At 47.7% G+C, this 15,073-nt stretch overlaps 5 protein-coding genes and 1 non-coding gene across 6 annotated transcripts; 4 read left to right on the plus strand and 2 right to left on the minus strand.

Annotated features, from left to right (window-relative positions):
- Positions 1-1,103: 1,103 nt before the first annotated feature.
- On the plus strand, positions 1,104-3,182 carry ARB_02921 (uncharacterized protein; the record flags this gene model as incomplete). Its single annotated transcript, XM_003010836.1, has 5 exons — positions 1,104-1,380; positions 1,525-1,684; positions 1,747-2,323; positions 2,383-2,543; positions 2,603-3,182. The coding sequence occupies 5 exons, from the start codon at positions 1,104-1,106 to the stop codon at positions 3,180-3,182; spliced, it is 1,755 nt and encodes a 584-aa protein (XP_003010882.1).
- Positions 3,183-4,347: 1,165 nt separating this feature from the next.
- ARB_02922 (uncharacterized protein) lies at positions 4,348-5,757 on the plus strand (the record flags this gene model as incomplete). The annotated part of the gene is made up of 3 exons (XM_003010837.1): positions 4,348-4,800; positions 4,866-5,293; positions 5,373-5,757. The coding sequence occupies 3 exons, from the start codon at positions 4,348-4,350 to the stop codon at positions 5,755-5,757; spliced, it is 1,266 nt and encodes a 421-aa protein (XP_003010883.1).
- Positions 5,758-6,104: 347 nt separating this feature from the next.
- ARB_02923 (uncharacterized protein) lies at positions 6,105-6,935 on the plus strand (the record flags this gene model as incomplete). Its single annotated transcript, XM_003010838.1, has 1 exon — positions 6,105-6,935. One exon carries the CDS (start codon positions 6,105-6,107, stop codon positions 6,933-6,935), a length of 831 nt encoding a protein of 276 aa, XP_003010884.1.
- Positions 6,936-7,422: 487 nt separating this feature from the next.
- On the minus strand, positions 7,423-8,296 carry ARB_02924 (uncharacterized protein; the record flags this gene model as incomplete). The annotated part of the gene is made up of 2 exons (XM_003010839.1): positions 7,423-8,161; positions 8,226-8,296. 2 exons carry the CDS (start codon positions 8,294-8,296, stop codon positions 7,423-7,425), a joined length of 810 nt encoding a protein of 269 aa, XP_003010885.1.
- Positions 8,297-11,602: 3,306 nt separating this feature from the next.
- On the minus strand, positions 11,603-11,688 carry ARB_02925. Its single transcript has one exon. It is a non-coding gene; the product is annotated as a tRNA-Gln (tRNA).
- Positions 11,689-12,469: 781 nt separating this feature from the next.
- ARB_02926 (uncharacterized protein) lies at positions 12,470-15,073 on the plus strand (the record flags this gene model as incomplete). The annotated part of the gene is made up of 1 exon (XM_003010840.1): positions 12,470-15,073. The coding sequence occupies one exon, from the start codon at positions 12,470-12,472 to the stop codon at positions 15,071-15,073; it is 2,604 nt and encodes an 867-aa protein (XP_003010886.1).

Raw genomic sequence — 15,073 nt, forward strand, 5'->3', positions numbered from 1 at the left:
CGCCTTGGTTGTCTGCTGCGCTGTCTATCACCCACGAGAGCCACCGCGCATGTCAAGTGGGCTGTCTCTCAGATCCTCCCCTTCGACCGCATGATCGATGTCGGAAGCTAGTTGCTTGTCCATATCAAGCTCTGGTTCGTCGCCAGAACATGGCCACCACCACAGGCGGCGGCTGAGGCCTCAGGTAAAATCTTCGGAGCGTCGCCTTCGCACCGGGAGGGAAAAACCACCAAATAAAAAAACACGAAAATTAATAATACGAGCAAGGAAATTACTCTTGTTCTGGGGAATAAAAAGAAGACGGAGTTGAGTCCACCGAGTCCACCTTCTCGACTTAGTAGTGAAAGTTAGCGCCGGGGGGGGGGGGGGGGGGGCTTCGTCGCCGTACAGCCGAAGGAGCTCCCGGCACTTCGGGGTACCTGTGGGGGAGCGGCGACAGGCATTTCTGGGGATGATAACACTGCAGTACATCGTCATCCCCTCGGGCAAGGATGGTCTCCAAGGCCGGGACGAGGACGAGCACGCCCTTTGTTGGACATGGAAACCAAGAAAGCCCCACACGCCAGTTTGACTGCCTTGAAAGAAAAGCAGACGAGAGGAGGAAAGCAGATTCTCGACCATGCAGCATTTAACTCCGACGGGTGGCTACTGACGGTTCCGCTGGCTGGCTTTTCGCGTGTGGAGTACCCTGCTCTATAGCACCACACGAGCTATCTAGTATAGGTGATCACACGGCCAACATGTCTTCTGAGCGGAGAGGAGGTAGGGATGGCTCTGCTATCAGGCTCTACCGCTGTTGCATCGGGCTGCCAGCTCCAATCATCACGGAGCAAGGGAGGCTAGAGGAAGCAAGAGACCCTTCGAGAGGGTAGACATGACAAGACCTCCCAAATGGTGATAACTCGGGCCGGGGGGGTTGTCCATGGAAGGGCCGTCCCAAGGTTTGTCCCGCTTATAAAAATTTTTTTCGACATTCAGACCGTACATACTTATATGCCGAGGATTCCCACCTTCTCGTTGCGGAGGCGGTTGTCTTCCTCTCCTCTTCTCCTCCCTCGTCTGCCTATGCGAGGTAGGGGATTCTTCACTGTAACATCCTCATCATGGCACCCGCAGCAATGAATCTGCTCTGCACAGTCCTCTACCTGCTCTCCTCTTTTGCTCAAGTATCGGATGCAGCCCCATGGCTCTTTTCACGGAGCATTCCGGCATCTTATCATGACGGCCGTCTTGGTGCCGTTGCCAGCGAAAACTCCATGTGCAGTGAATATGGTGCCGACATGTTGAAGATAGGCGGCAATGCTGCAGATGCTGTATGTATCTATCGACTGTCTCTTTTCTTTGCTTTTTTACCTTATCCCGCTTTGCAAGAAGATCGAGGTTTGCGTACCTGCAGCTAACGGTCGGTTTACCTTCCAAATAGATGGTTGCGACAGTGTTCTGCGTTGGTGTTACTTGTAAGTTGCCGGCTGGGTTCTCAATAATTTATTAGATCCATTGGCTGACATGCAAGCGTCTATTCAGCAATGTATCACAGCGGCATTGGCGGTGGTGGCTTTATGCTCATCCGCGCGCCAAATGGTACCTATGAGTTTATCGACTTCAGAGAGACGGCCCCTGCGGCGGCATTCCAGGACATGTTCAAAAACAACACGAGCGGCTCGACATCCGGTGGACTCGCAAGGTATGAGCTCTTGTGATCAATTTCATCTCGTTATATGGATCTAATTTGTTCCCGATGTGTAGTGGAGTTCCTGGTGAAGTCCGTGGCTTAGAGTACCTCCATAAAAACTATGGAAAGCTACCCTGGAAAACTGTCATGGAACCCGCCATTCGCACCGCCCGGGATGGCTTCCGTGTAACTGAAGACCTCTCTCGCATTATGTTACACTCTACAAAGAATGGGAACTTCCTTGCCGAAAACGCTGCATGGGCCCTTGACTTTGCACCACAAGGAACCCTTCTCAAGGTTGGTGATATCATCACTCGCAGACGCTACGGTGACACCCTGGACAAGATTGCCAAGTATGGCGCCGATGCCTTTTACACTGGGCCAATGGCACAAGCCATGGTCAATGCACTCCGGGCTGCCAACGGCACCATGACTCTCGAGGATCTGAAGAATTACACCGTGGTCTCGAGACCGACTGCTCAGATTGAGTACCGGGGCATGACAGTCACTAGTACCACTGCCCCTTCCAGTGGAGTTGTTCTCCTCAGCATCTTGAAGCTACTTAATGGGTACAAGAACTTCTTCCGTATGGATCCAGGGCCACTTAGTACCCATAGAATGGACGAGGCCATCCGGTTTGGATACGGACAGGTATGATGCACTTATACTGAACCATGGACTGTTAGTTCATCAGCTAACATGAACGCTAGAGAACCGAACTGGGTGACCCTCTTTTCTTCTCTAACTTGACTGATTATCAGAAGAAGATGATATCTGATGAGGCTGCTAACAAGAACCGCATGAACATCTCTGACGAGTATACTCAAGACATAGCCGTATATGACCCCAAAGGTCTTGAGAGCTTGAATACGTATGTCAAGAAAGCTTGCCTCTCAAATCTTCTTCGTCGTACTGACGTGTGTGTTGTAGTCCCGGCACCTCCCATATCTCAACTGCCGACCGCTCTGGTATGGCCGTCAGTTTGACAACCACCATCAACCTTTACTTCGGTAGCCGTGTCATTGTTCCCGAGACTGGCATCATCATGAACAACGAGATGGATGACTTCTCTGTCCCTGGGCGCAGCAACTCCTTCGGATACAAGCCCTCACCATCGAACTTCATTCGCCCCGGCAAGCGGCCACTCTCTTCCATCTGTCCTACCATCATCACCCGCCCAGATGGTTCCCTATACTTCGTCAGCGGTGCTGCAGGAGGATCCCAAATTATTACCGGCACTCTCCAAAGTGTCATCAACGTCATGGACAGGAAAATGAACGTTCGCCAGGCCCTAAAGGCTCCTCGGCTCCACGACCAACTCGTCCCCAACGTCGCCCTGATGGAAGATGAATTTGACAAGAAGACCGTGGACTTTATGATTTCACGAAAACATAACGTCACTAGAGAAAAGTCAGGAAGCACCGTGGAGTCTATCATGAGGCTGAAGAACGGTGTCTTCGAAGCCTCAGGCGAGCCACGACTGGCTAACTCCGGCGGAGTCGTTGTTTGATTTTAAGGTGGAGTATATAGAAAACAAGTGTATTGTTTTTTTTTTTAGAGGGTATATGTGATATTCACGGGCAGCGAGATATGTATTTACGATTTCATGGCTCGGGTTTACCTGTCTGGTTAAGAAGCACTTGCAACTAGAAAGCTAGATCTTAACTAGAATTATTTGTTTTCTATTCTTCGATATCTTGTTCAGATTCCTTAAATGATACTGGATGGGAAATGGGAGCTCTCAGGAAGCAAGGATTCTTTGACCAAGCTCGGTTCAGCGTGGCCTTAAAGGGAACTATGTTGAATGAACCAGGTTCAAGTGGCAATCATGTGTCAGCTGCCACTAGCATGTCAATACAAGATAGGGATGTACCATTATGCCAACACTTTGAGCAAGACTTAAGATCTTGTATGCTTGGCGGAGAGATTCGAAGATATGTATATGGGAATCTCAGCTATAAAAGGATCAATCTATCGCCTCTGTAGTTATATAGTTATATTGTCCTCCAATCAGATCCTCCCACATCGTGACAAACGAGCGACCAGATGAGCCATCAATCACGTGATAGAATGCTTATTAATATATCCACAGAGCCTCAAAGCTAAAATAAATTTTATTTGAACCTCCTTCCGGCCACTCACAACGTAGCAAAGAGATGTTTACTCATGAAGGGAATCCCGCAGGACCAATGCTCTACAAAGTAGAGAGGTATAAGAAACTGATTCTCAAACGGAATAATTTCGTTTTCATGTTGTCGCTACCTGATAATTCCAGGTTAACTGCCTCTATTCTTCAAAATACTGGAAAAAATATACGAAAAGCAAACAGATAGCCACAATGCTCTCTAGGATCAAAGTGTTCAAGCAGCTTCCCTGCGGCGGGTACATTGTCAAATTTCCATAAAGCATTAACCTGGATTAGCTCCACACTCTAGAATTCGCCTCGGGCTATGAATTCATCATCCCCACACCGATGGTCGATGGAATGTCGTCATTCTGCGCGCCCCTATGTTCCATAGAAGGCGATCTACTGATATCATAAATAACCGGCCTTCCCAAGGCCGCTGCTTTATGTCAGTACCTAGGGAATCCTTTCTTTTACCTCAATTCTGTAATATTATTACTGCTTGAGTGAGAGATACCATTAGAATTTCAATTTTTTACGTGAAGAGAAGATGCTGCTCTATTACATTTTGGTGGCCCTCTGGGCTACCGTCACCTACGCGAAAAGTTTTTCTGAGGACATCTCAGAGATGCCGGAACTTTCAGAGATGTCTTCGTATTTAAACCAAACGCCTGAAGCGAAAGATGTGCTGGACCAGCAGAAGAACGTGACTCTGCTTGCTCTCGAGAATAGTGCCTTCCGCGACTTTGTGGGACAAGGCGAGGGCAATGATAATCAGTCATCATCGAATTCTAGCCTCCTAAGGGGAATTTTTAGCTACCAGTTGGTGAAAGGACTGCATAACTCTGAACAGATCACCACCACGCCACAGTTTTCGCCCACGGAATTGAATGATGCGGGCTTTACCAATGTTAGCTCCGGTCAGATTGTCCAGCTTGTTGAGAAAGATGGGAAGGACTACGCAATCTCCGGATTGAACGACAATTCTACCATCATCAAACCGGTAAGGAATTCACAAGAGCTTCTTGTGGGTACGTTGCAAACATTTTATCTAATTACTGGTTATAGGGGGTCGATGTTGAAAATGGTGTTATTCATGTCATTGACCGTCCACTGACGCTCCCTCAGAGCGTTACGGCAACACTACAGGCTGCAAATCTCACTAGCTTCCAGGGTGCTTTGCAGCGTGGCAATGCTGTCTCCAACGCTAATGATCCAAAAGACATCACCCTCTTTGCTCCGAGGAACTTGGGATTCCAGCGTATCGGCACCGCTTTCGAGAACATTTCTGCTGAAGACCTTGGGCAAATTGCCAACTACCATATCGTCAAGGGCAAAGTGCTCTATTCCCCAGACTTGACTGACGCAGACCACCCAACATACGCCGATAAAGACTTGCACATTTCCACAGTTGATGGAAGAAGCTATGTCAACTCCGCTAGAGTTGAATCTACCAATCTCCTTGTCAACAATGGAGTTATTCACGTTATTTCAGAGTAAGACTTTTCATCTCTTTATTACTGAACAATTTGTCACTGGTACCAAGGAATTCAAGATACTAATTTCGAATCTTAGTGTTCTCAATCCCAACAATGACACTGCTAAGCCAGTTCCAAATGCTGACCCACCTCCACCAGCGTTTGAAAACGCAAACCCTGTCAGCACTGACCCGTTGACGGATGGAATTCCTTCTCCAACCTCTGTGATACCACTACCAGGTATAACAAGTGGCGGTGAGGGTGGTGGTGGTGGTGGTGGTGAATCGACCGCACCCCCAAGTCCAACAGCTACAGTAACGGAGACACAAAGTGGAGGTGGTGGCGGCGGTGGCGGCGGTGCTGGGGGTGGTCCAGGGCCGACTGCAACAAACACCCCTCAGCCCGGCGCCGCTGCAACAGAACGAGCCAAAGCTGGATTAGCTGCTGTGGTTGGATTAGGCGTTGTGTTGATCAATGCTTAAATCCATTGCGAGTGAATTGCTTCTTTCCAAAATGAATCCGAGTAATATCTAATATTGTTCCACATCTCCGGCTTAAAGGCATGCGCAGTGATGTATCGATGTTTTTAATTTCTAATATGTGTAATTTCTGTTAGCAAAAATAATACCCCCGTAGTTCATTGATTTTTATAATTGATATTCTATATTCATGGTTTATTGGCTCTTTGGGCAGCTGAGCCGCATCACGTGGATAACTAGTTAACTAACTAACTTCGTAGGTCTAACTTAATCTACATGTTTTCCACGACAACGTACTTCATTTCACCGACTTCAATTGCTCCCCCTGTCTGTTACAAGTACGTAAGCTTATGGCAAAGGGTCAGAAGACGTCACCATACTTCAAAAGGAAACGCCCTGACATAGCATCATGCATTCCATTCCCTCCGACCTCCGCCGTCTTATTTGGACTAATTCAGGAGAAGCTTGCCCATGAACCATTTCGACTTCTTATTGCTACCATATTTTTGAATCGAACTAGGGGCGAAGTGGCGATGCCAGTGATATGCAGTGTTTTCGAACATTATCCAACCATTGAAGCTTTGGCTAATGCCAACTTCGATGAACTGGTCCTATTGATTCAACGGCTGGGGCTCCAAAATTCTCGAGCTAGAAAATGCATTGCTCTCGCTAAAGCGTGGATAGAAAATGCTCCTGAGTGCGGAAAGCGGTACAGAAAACTTCATTACCCTAACAAATCTGACGGCTTGGACATTGAGTGTGGCGAGACTGTGACTAACGATGATCCCCGGGTTGCTTGGGAGGTTGGTCACTTACCGGGTATCGGACCTTATGCTATAGACAGTTGGAGGATATTCTGTCGAGATAGGTTGCGAGGTTTAGCCACCGACTGGAACGGCGCAGATGCACTTGAAGGATTCTCACCCGAATGGAAATCAGTACTCCCAAAAGATAAAGAACTCTGCGCATATTTGGCTTGGATGTGGCTCAAGGATGGCTGGATCTGGGACCCTCAGACAGGAACAAAAGTTGTCGCTAGTAGGCGGGTACTTCGAGCAGTTGAAAACGGTGGATTAGTCCTACAGAAATCTAACGGGAAATGGATTTTGGATCTCACCGCAGTTAAGGAGACATCCCTATCTATCGATGTTGGACTAGGAAAGTTTGTCAATGCCATTTAAAGAAACAGTATCACCATGATCTACATTTTGGGGTTTTTTTTTTTTTTCCCCTCCTTTTTAAGGGATTGTCAAGCTCTTCTATGATTATATTTAATGATAATTCGTTCCGTATTTAAATAATTGAACGTAAGAATAGAAGGATGTGATGAATTTTAGCTATTTACCAGCTAGGAGCTAAAGAATGGATGATAGCTTATTTATGAATGTCGTATGTCAAAAATGTGCCCCTTCATCACAAGTAACCAGAAATAGAATATTAAAAGCCGTGAACAGTTAACATTTGCTCATTGGGGCAGGCGAAAAGTCAGTAGTTTTATGAGAAAAACCTCAATGTCCATGCCTCGATAATATGGGTTGAACTTGGCTAGCTTGATGTTTGTGATACCATGCTTGAAATTTTAGGCCTGCTATATCAACAGTGCGGTAATTCGGAAGATTTAGAGTTGAGCTGTTTATGCTCAAGGGCTTCTGCGATGAATTGATTCCCTTATTTTCGGTCATGGTGGTCATCATCATCATCATCATCATCATCATTATCGTGGTCGTCGTGGCCATCGTGGTCATCGTGATGGTCTCCATAACCTCTACACTTGAGGCATCTCTTTCTATGGTGGTCATCATCATCATGATGATCATCGTGGTCGTCGTGGTCATCATCATCATGGTCATGATCTTTGTGGCCTCTAGATTTGATGCCCCTATGATGATGGTGATCATCGTCGTCGTCGTGACCGTCATGGTCATCATCATCATGGTCATCATCATCATGGTCATCATCATCATGGTCATCATCATCATGGTCATCATCATCGTCCCAGTGTCGTCCATGGCCTCTAGCTTTGACACTCTTATTGTGGTGATGGTCATCGTCATCGTCATCGTCATCGTCATCATCGTGACCATCGTGGTCGTCATGGTCCCTGTGGCCTCTGGCCTTCATACCCTTACCATGGTGGTCATGGTCTTTGTGGCCTCGAGTCTTTACTTCTTTCCAGTGATCATGGTCGTCATGGTCATCATGGTCATCGTCGCCATGGTCATCATCGTCATCATCATCATAGTCGTCGTCGTCCTTGTCGTTATCATCATCTTTACCATGGCTAGCCACCACAGGTACACCTCGAGGGACCATAAGATCCAACTCTGCAATGATCCTTTTGCCTAAGAGATCCCAGTAAGTAGCCTTCTCTATCTGAGTCTTTGGTGACAACTTGTCCACGGACAACCTATAATTGTAAGTATAGTACGTGAAATTCAATTTTAAAACTCCGAACTGTTTAATATACATACTGATCCACAGGGGCCGCGGCTGCGGAAGCAACTAGTAATGCTACCGCAATGGTTCCAGCGATCATATGCATGGCTGTGAATTGAAATGAATATAAAGAAACAAACGGTATTCGTATATTGATCCGAATAGATTGTTGGATGAAGTCTTTAGGAGTGGCTTGTAGAAGATGGGAAAAGGAATAAGGCTGGGTGCGATGCTACTGTCCTTTATATGGTGTGGAAATCCTTGAGCAAGTTCTTGTACTTTGCAAGAATAATATGAGTCACTGACCCAAAATAGCAGCCATAACATAAGTTACACGTAACATTCCATTTTTTGAAACCATCACTGTAATAATGACGATTCTAGGTCTCCAAGGGCATGTTTTGATCGATGTGCTGCAGGATGGACAGAGTGGCAAAAATGCATTTCCAACTGGGAGAAGAGAAACAAAGACGTATTGCTTGTGGGGTTGGGCAGCTTACGACGCAACGGATTCTCCCTTCTTTCGTCGGGTTCAACGAGTATCTCAAGCACTATACCTCCGGCTTGCTATTCTCTCTAGCCAGCCATAGGTATCCATGAAAACGAGTTATGTGGTACTTTATAACACCCATAATTAGGTTGTAAAACCGTTTATGGTCTATGTATATTGGATGGTGCGAATTGATGGTGGACCTGAGTGCAGGCCAAGCGTTTGATTTGCCAGTTGATGTTTGTATATTGTATTGCTCCAAAACTTGATTTTTGGAATGAAACAAACAAGGCTCTACAACGCCTGTAGGTGCAGAAGAGCTCAGTTGTTTGCTTCGTAAATGGTGGCTTGTCGATTCAACAATAACAACCCATAAGATCGTATCTTATTATGCCATGCTGTTCGTGACGATGCGGGTTTATCCGACGGGCTAGATATAATGGCCTACGGAATCGCCGTGACGGGATAGAAACATGGGTATAGTTTTCATCTTATCGTTCTTTTCCAGTATGCACTTTTCTGATATCGATATTAAGGATGACGACCTCTCGATCCGTGTCAAGTGTGATGCGGCAACGAGCATGAAGTGTGCAACTGAGGAGAGATGGAGTTAGCGTTAGTCCATTTGGATCATTATTTCTCCAGTTTTTCTGAACTGTAACCTTGGAAGTTAGGTCATCATGTGACCCAATGGGACATGATGACTAACAGCCTCGTCCATCAGCATCAGTCCCCCGGTCTGCCTGCTCTACCAAGATGCCAGGGCCCTGACCGACAAGAAGGCTAGCGATTTGATACCGGGACATATGCACTTCACGCTGGTCCAGACTACCGAAGTCATTCGGTAGACCCGGCGGTTTCTCTTTGAGATGTACCTAATTACTGGCCTCTTTGGGCTTTCTTATGCTGATATATAGACATGAGGTATCATCATAAGGACAAACGAGGCGCGTTTACATCCTTTTATATTACCGCATGGGAAACTCCTTCTCCCATGTATATGCGCTGTCTACCACAAAGGGCAATGTCACTTGCATACGCATATTTAAGTCAGGGTATATCGAGCCTTGTCATGACACATTCATTGACTTTGAAGGATTGAGGCTAGGCTATGTATACCCAAGCGAAAACATGATGTCTCGGGCCGCATGCCATCGAGTTCCTTGCATACTGATCCATATATTTACAACCAGGGTTCTGCAAAAAGAGTGGAGTCGAGTGGTCCGCTTCCCATCTATCTGCCCAGGTGATGGTTACATGGTATCATTTATGTAGTTGCCCACCTAAATAACTCACATTTCCAGCCAGCATGCTTCAGCAGCCTTGAGCGGCTTTATAACTCAAGGAGGCTCCCGTATGTTATATTCCGTCCGTATGAACGCCTTGCATCCTGGTGGATGGTAATACCCATGAGGAGCTGAAAAGGGGGACATTCAATAAAAGCACAAAGCGCGAGCCATGACGGGCGCCGGGAATATCGCTCGCTTGCATAAAAAAGAAGTCATCGTAAGTGCAACACTTATTCCACAGGACTGTAAAACGCAACGTACTGACGTGGGAGTTACTGTCAATGAAGACCTCAACTGCGACTCTTTTTGCTGTTTGCTGGATAGCTGCTATTGCGCGAGCATACATTCGACTTCAGGTTCAGAAGCAGTTTTATGGGATGATTTATTTCTCGCCATCGCGTTCTGCTGTCTATCAATAGCCCTGGCTGTCTTCTACACTGTCTCAATTGACAAAATGTACCTCACACTGGCAGTTCAGTATGGTGAGACTGCTGGAATAACGCTTCCGCAAGACATCATACAGATAACATTCGACTATCAGAAATGGATACAAGTAACGACAGTTATGCTCTGGCTTGCCATCATGTCAGTGAAATTTAGCTTTTTGGCTCTATTCAAAAACCTGGTTAAGGGAATTCTGCCGTTGAGCAGGTACTGGTGGGTAGTGACCATTCTAAATATTGGCATTCTGGGATATGGGTCTGTGGTTACGCATATTTCCTGCCCATATTATTATACACTCAAAAATTGTGAGCATAAGCAGTTTAACATTTCCAGAATTAACGGTTGTGCTAATCTTTTCTCTAGCTATATGTTTGACCCCGTCTGGCCAGAGACGAGTGTCAGCATTTCTTTTTATACACCTAGCATTGGATCTGTTGGGCGACGTTTTGAGTAAGAAATAATCCGGCTTGAAGATCACAGAATGTTGTTAACAGAAAGTTTATGGTGTCGTTAGTTCTCTTTATACTAGTCCGCTTGATCTGGACAGTACGGGTGAGATGGATGCAAAAGCTAGGCTTGACTTTATCACTCTGCCTCACGATACTAATGAGTATTGTGACCATCATCCGGGGAGCGGGAGTTTACTACAAGGGACTCGTTGATACCAACTGGGAGACATATTGGGTAATAATATGTGCAGAGATTGGTATTTGCCTTGCTGCAGCCACATGTTTCCGCTCATTTTTCATTGCACGGAAAGAGTATAGAGCCATATCCGTACAGAAGCCTTCTAGTTACCGATGGGAAGATCGCTGGTACCGCATGGGCGCTGGCCCATTCAAACGACGAGTTGTTGTTGATGAAATTCCGAGGAGCCTGAGCCGGCAGGCGACTGGGCTGCCTCAATTGAAAGTTCAAACGACTACATCACAACCAATAGGGATAACCGCGCTACCTCGTCTTCCAAGTCCTCAAATTTCGCCCTTCTCGGAGCCTACGACTTCTCCGCAAAGCAGTGTATTTATCTTTGACTAGCAAAAGGGATTCTCTTATACAAAAGCAATTATTGGCAGCCTCTGCTAGGCTAAAGGAACAACAATAATAACAACGGGAGAGTGCAAAGAAGCATAATAAGAAGGAAAATATGTATTTAGAGAAAAGAAAAAAGGGGGAAAAAAAAAAAAATTAAAGGTCATACCAGGATTCGAACCAGGGTTATCGGAACTTCCAATGACTAATCAGAATCCGATGTGATAACCGCTACACTATACGACCTTAGCTGGTGGGAGGCCGGGGCCATGTGACCTTTCAAGCGCAAATAGCGCTAGCCGGAGCACGTCACGTGCTGGCGGCGCTTAAAATGAACCACGGATCGGGAAGTTCTTGACTTCAAACTCTTTGATATCAAGATTGCAGAGAAGTAAACAGAACGAAGTCGACGAGCAGCCGGTCAGACAGCAGACAAACAAGCAAGCAGAGCTGAGGTTGGGAAGACGGTAGTGGCTTGCTGGAGCGGCGTCCCCACTGGCGGCCCAGGTTACACTCAGCCACACTTCTGCCCGTCAACGGAGGATCTTTTTTGCAGAGTGCTTAAAATACGACAAAGTTCAACGGCCCCCAGAAGAATATTATCACTCCTTGTCTGTACTCCAGCTACTTACACACACAAGTTGAACAGCCTCGAAAACGATCGAGAACCAGATATTGTCCTTTCTTCTTCCTGCGGACTCTCACGTTGTGCAGCTATTCGCCTGTTGCTGCCCAACGGGCCAAGGCATTTCGCAAGGGATACCTCAACCCATCGAACATTGCCTTGCTTTTCATGTTGCGATCCATGAATTGCGCTATCACCAAAAAGCACCTCAATAGAGCCCCCTGATGCCTTGCGGGATCGCTTCCGATCGGTCGTCCGTGACTAAGATCCACGCATTTCCGACCCTTTCGTAGTGGCGCATTATTCACCAGGCTGCTGGGCAACAATTTTGCTTCCCTGGTACCACTTCCATATACGCTGCCTGCTGCTGTCGGCTGGATTACCTCTTTCTCACTAGCCGCCATGCCCTCCAAGTCCCGAGAACATCATCGACCGCGAGATCGAGGCTCAGACGACCAAAGCAGCGAAGCAACCGAAGGAACTGCCAAACCATCACACCCGTCGCGGACTCGAGAAAAAGACAAAGACCGTCACAGTCGGACCGCCCATACTTCCTCCCATAGTTCGAGCAAAAGGAATAGGCCTAGATCTGATAAGGATAGGTTGAAGGACGAAGTTGGCCGCTCACCAAATTCGCCTACGTCTAGCTTAAAGATTAAGAAACACCCATCCACCACCCTCATGTCCGAAACAAACGAGTCAAAAGTGTCCACGCCCTACCCAAGCTTCTCAAAGGCACACAGCAAGGAGGCTGTGGGAAGTCGGGATAATTTAGGCATACGGATTAATATATTGACACCCGAACCAACAGACCTAACATCTGCGGAAGCTAAAAAGGACGAACAAAAGCCTAGCTTGACGACCGAAGACAAGACCCAGAGCAAGAGACACAGTCAAAGCACTCGACCTCCTAGCCCTCCTCTCACAAATGATGACACAGAGCTACCCCGGCGGAAAAGCACACCCTCTAATGATGGGCGCCGGTCAGAGGAGAAGGAAACCCCGAACAAGCCTTCAGGAGAGGCAAAGAAGCACAGATCTTCAAGGAGCCATTCTACTAGGTCTTCCGCGGGCATCTATAAGAAGCTAAGTGACCAGACGTTGAAAACCAGTACGAGGACCCGATCTAGCACCCCAACCAAATTGAAAATTTTTGAGGCTCTTCAGTTTTCTCACAGATCCTCTCCCACTTCAGCACACCGAAAGTCCAAGTCGTCCTTGAATCGAAAGTCAGCATCACCCGCCGAAGTTGAATCCGATAACGAAATAATAGATGAAACAGTAGACTCAGATGCTACCTCGATCGCGCCAGTACAAGTGAAGACGACGGAACAGCTTCCCAAGCTTCGAAACCGCCCTCGCGCATCAAGGCCTCCATCACACACTTCTCCCTCTCCACGCCCTGATGTCCTGACGCAAGAAACGTTAAGAGATCCGTCCGCTGCCTCTCCGCCTCCGCCTCCACCTCCGCCTCCACCTCCCCCAGAAATACCGCTTTCAAGACCTAGGGTCGACTACCTGCTCCAAAATGGCGGACTGCCCTATCATGTACCACGAAACTTCCTTGGAGCAGGAGAATCAGCTAATATGCCACAACATCTTTTCGAACCTGCCAACACAGGAATGAAGCTATTCGAACCATTTTCCAAGCTGTTGAGTGATTACAGCCGAGTCATAGAGAAGAACGGGTCGCTGGCGGTAGCGACGGGGTATAGGTCCGTTGCCAGAAGACTATTAGACCGCCTGGAGTCTGTCTTTGCTCGAGATATTTCGTCGGAGTCTTGCGAGTGCCCGATGTGTTGTGGTAGGGAAGAAAATGAAGTACAACCAGGGGTTAGCTGGGGCGAGGTCCTGGAATTAGTTTCGGGCCGAGGCGAATTGCCGGCGTGGCCACCCTTCCGGATGCAACCAGAGCTTGATCCGGCGACCATTGAAAACACACAAGAGCACATACCAATGCAGAAGCTTGATATCGACGTACCTGAGGAATATCGAGACCATTATATCAGACAATCAAGGAAAACAAAACAGGCTGTGGACAAATGGCTATCTCGGCAGCCCGACCAGCCCGCTGAGCCTCCAGGAGAAGTTGACGATGAGACACTGACGTTTGCTATTTTAACTTACCTGGATCCCGAACAAAGAGCCCCCTTTGCAAGCCTACTTGAGTTCCCCCTGGGCCCAGCAGTGCCCAAGAAGGAGACGCCAAAGCCTCCGGACAGGCCACCTTGCCTGGTACTAGGGGCTGTAGCAATCTACCGTCTCTATAGGCTGCAGAGCTTACCTCGCGACCCTGAGACGGCCTTGTACATGGTGAAGCACCCCGACATGCACAATGTTCTGGCGACGTTAGCCGCCATCAGTGACGACGAGTGGGACATCCTCATCTCAGGCCGTTTTGACGGCTTCCTGAGGAGTGGAGCGGAGGACAACTCTGTGCCAACCTCGGCAACAGAACCTCCATTCGACCCCCACTCCAGCCTTCAAAGGAACGGCAACCAAACTATGCGTTCAGCCAGCCAGCCGCGTGCTGGAGCTTCCATTTCTACTGCAGCGGCTGGAACGTATGGCGCCCCTATATCTATCGACGAAGAAACAGAAATCGCCGCGTTAGCGGAAGTCGAAAGGGACATCTTCCTTGGCATGGAGGCGCTTGAAGACGCCTTTGAGATTTTGCATGGAAAGGCGGAAATGGTCCGTCGAGCGCTGCGTGAGCGCGGTGCCGGCCTTACGGCCGCTAGTCAAGCTCGCAGAGGCTGTAGATCGAATATTCAGATACTTGCAGGCACCCCTGTGCCAATAGGGACGCCAGCTGAATTCGAGAGCGGTACGGACGAAGACGTTGATGATGGAGCTTCAATTGCACCCTCGGAATCGGCGAGCAATATCAGTTCCAACCGGAGACGAAGGCCCAAGCGCCGAACGGAACGAAGGACACCTGCGCCTGTCGAGGAAGAGCCTGATGAATACAACGAATATGTTGTTCCAATACGCCCAGGGAAATGA

Source organism: Trichophyton benhamiae (assembly GCF_000151125.1).
Source record: "Trichophyton benhamiae CBS 112371 chromosome Unknown Abenha-G-c-338d12.r1, whole genome shotgun sequence".
Lineage (NCBI taxonomy): Eukaryota > Fungi > Ascomycota > Eurotiomycetes > Onygenales > Arthrodermataceae > Trichophyton > Trichophyton benhamiae.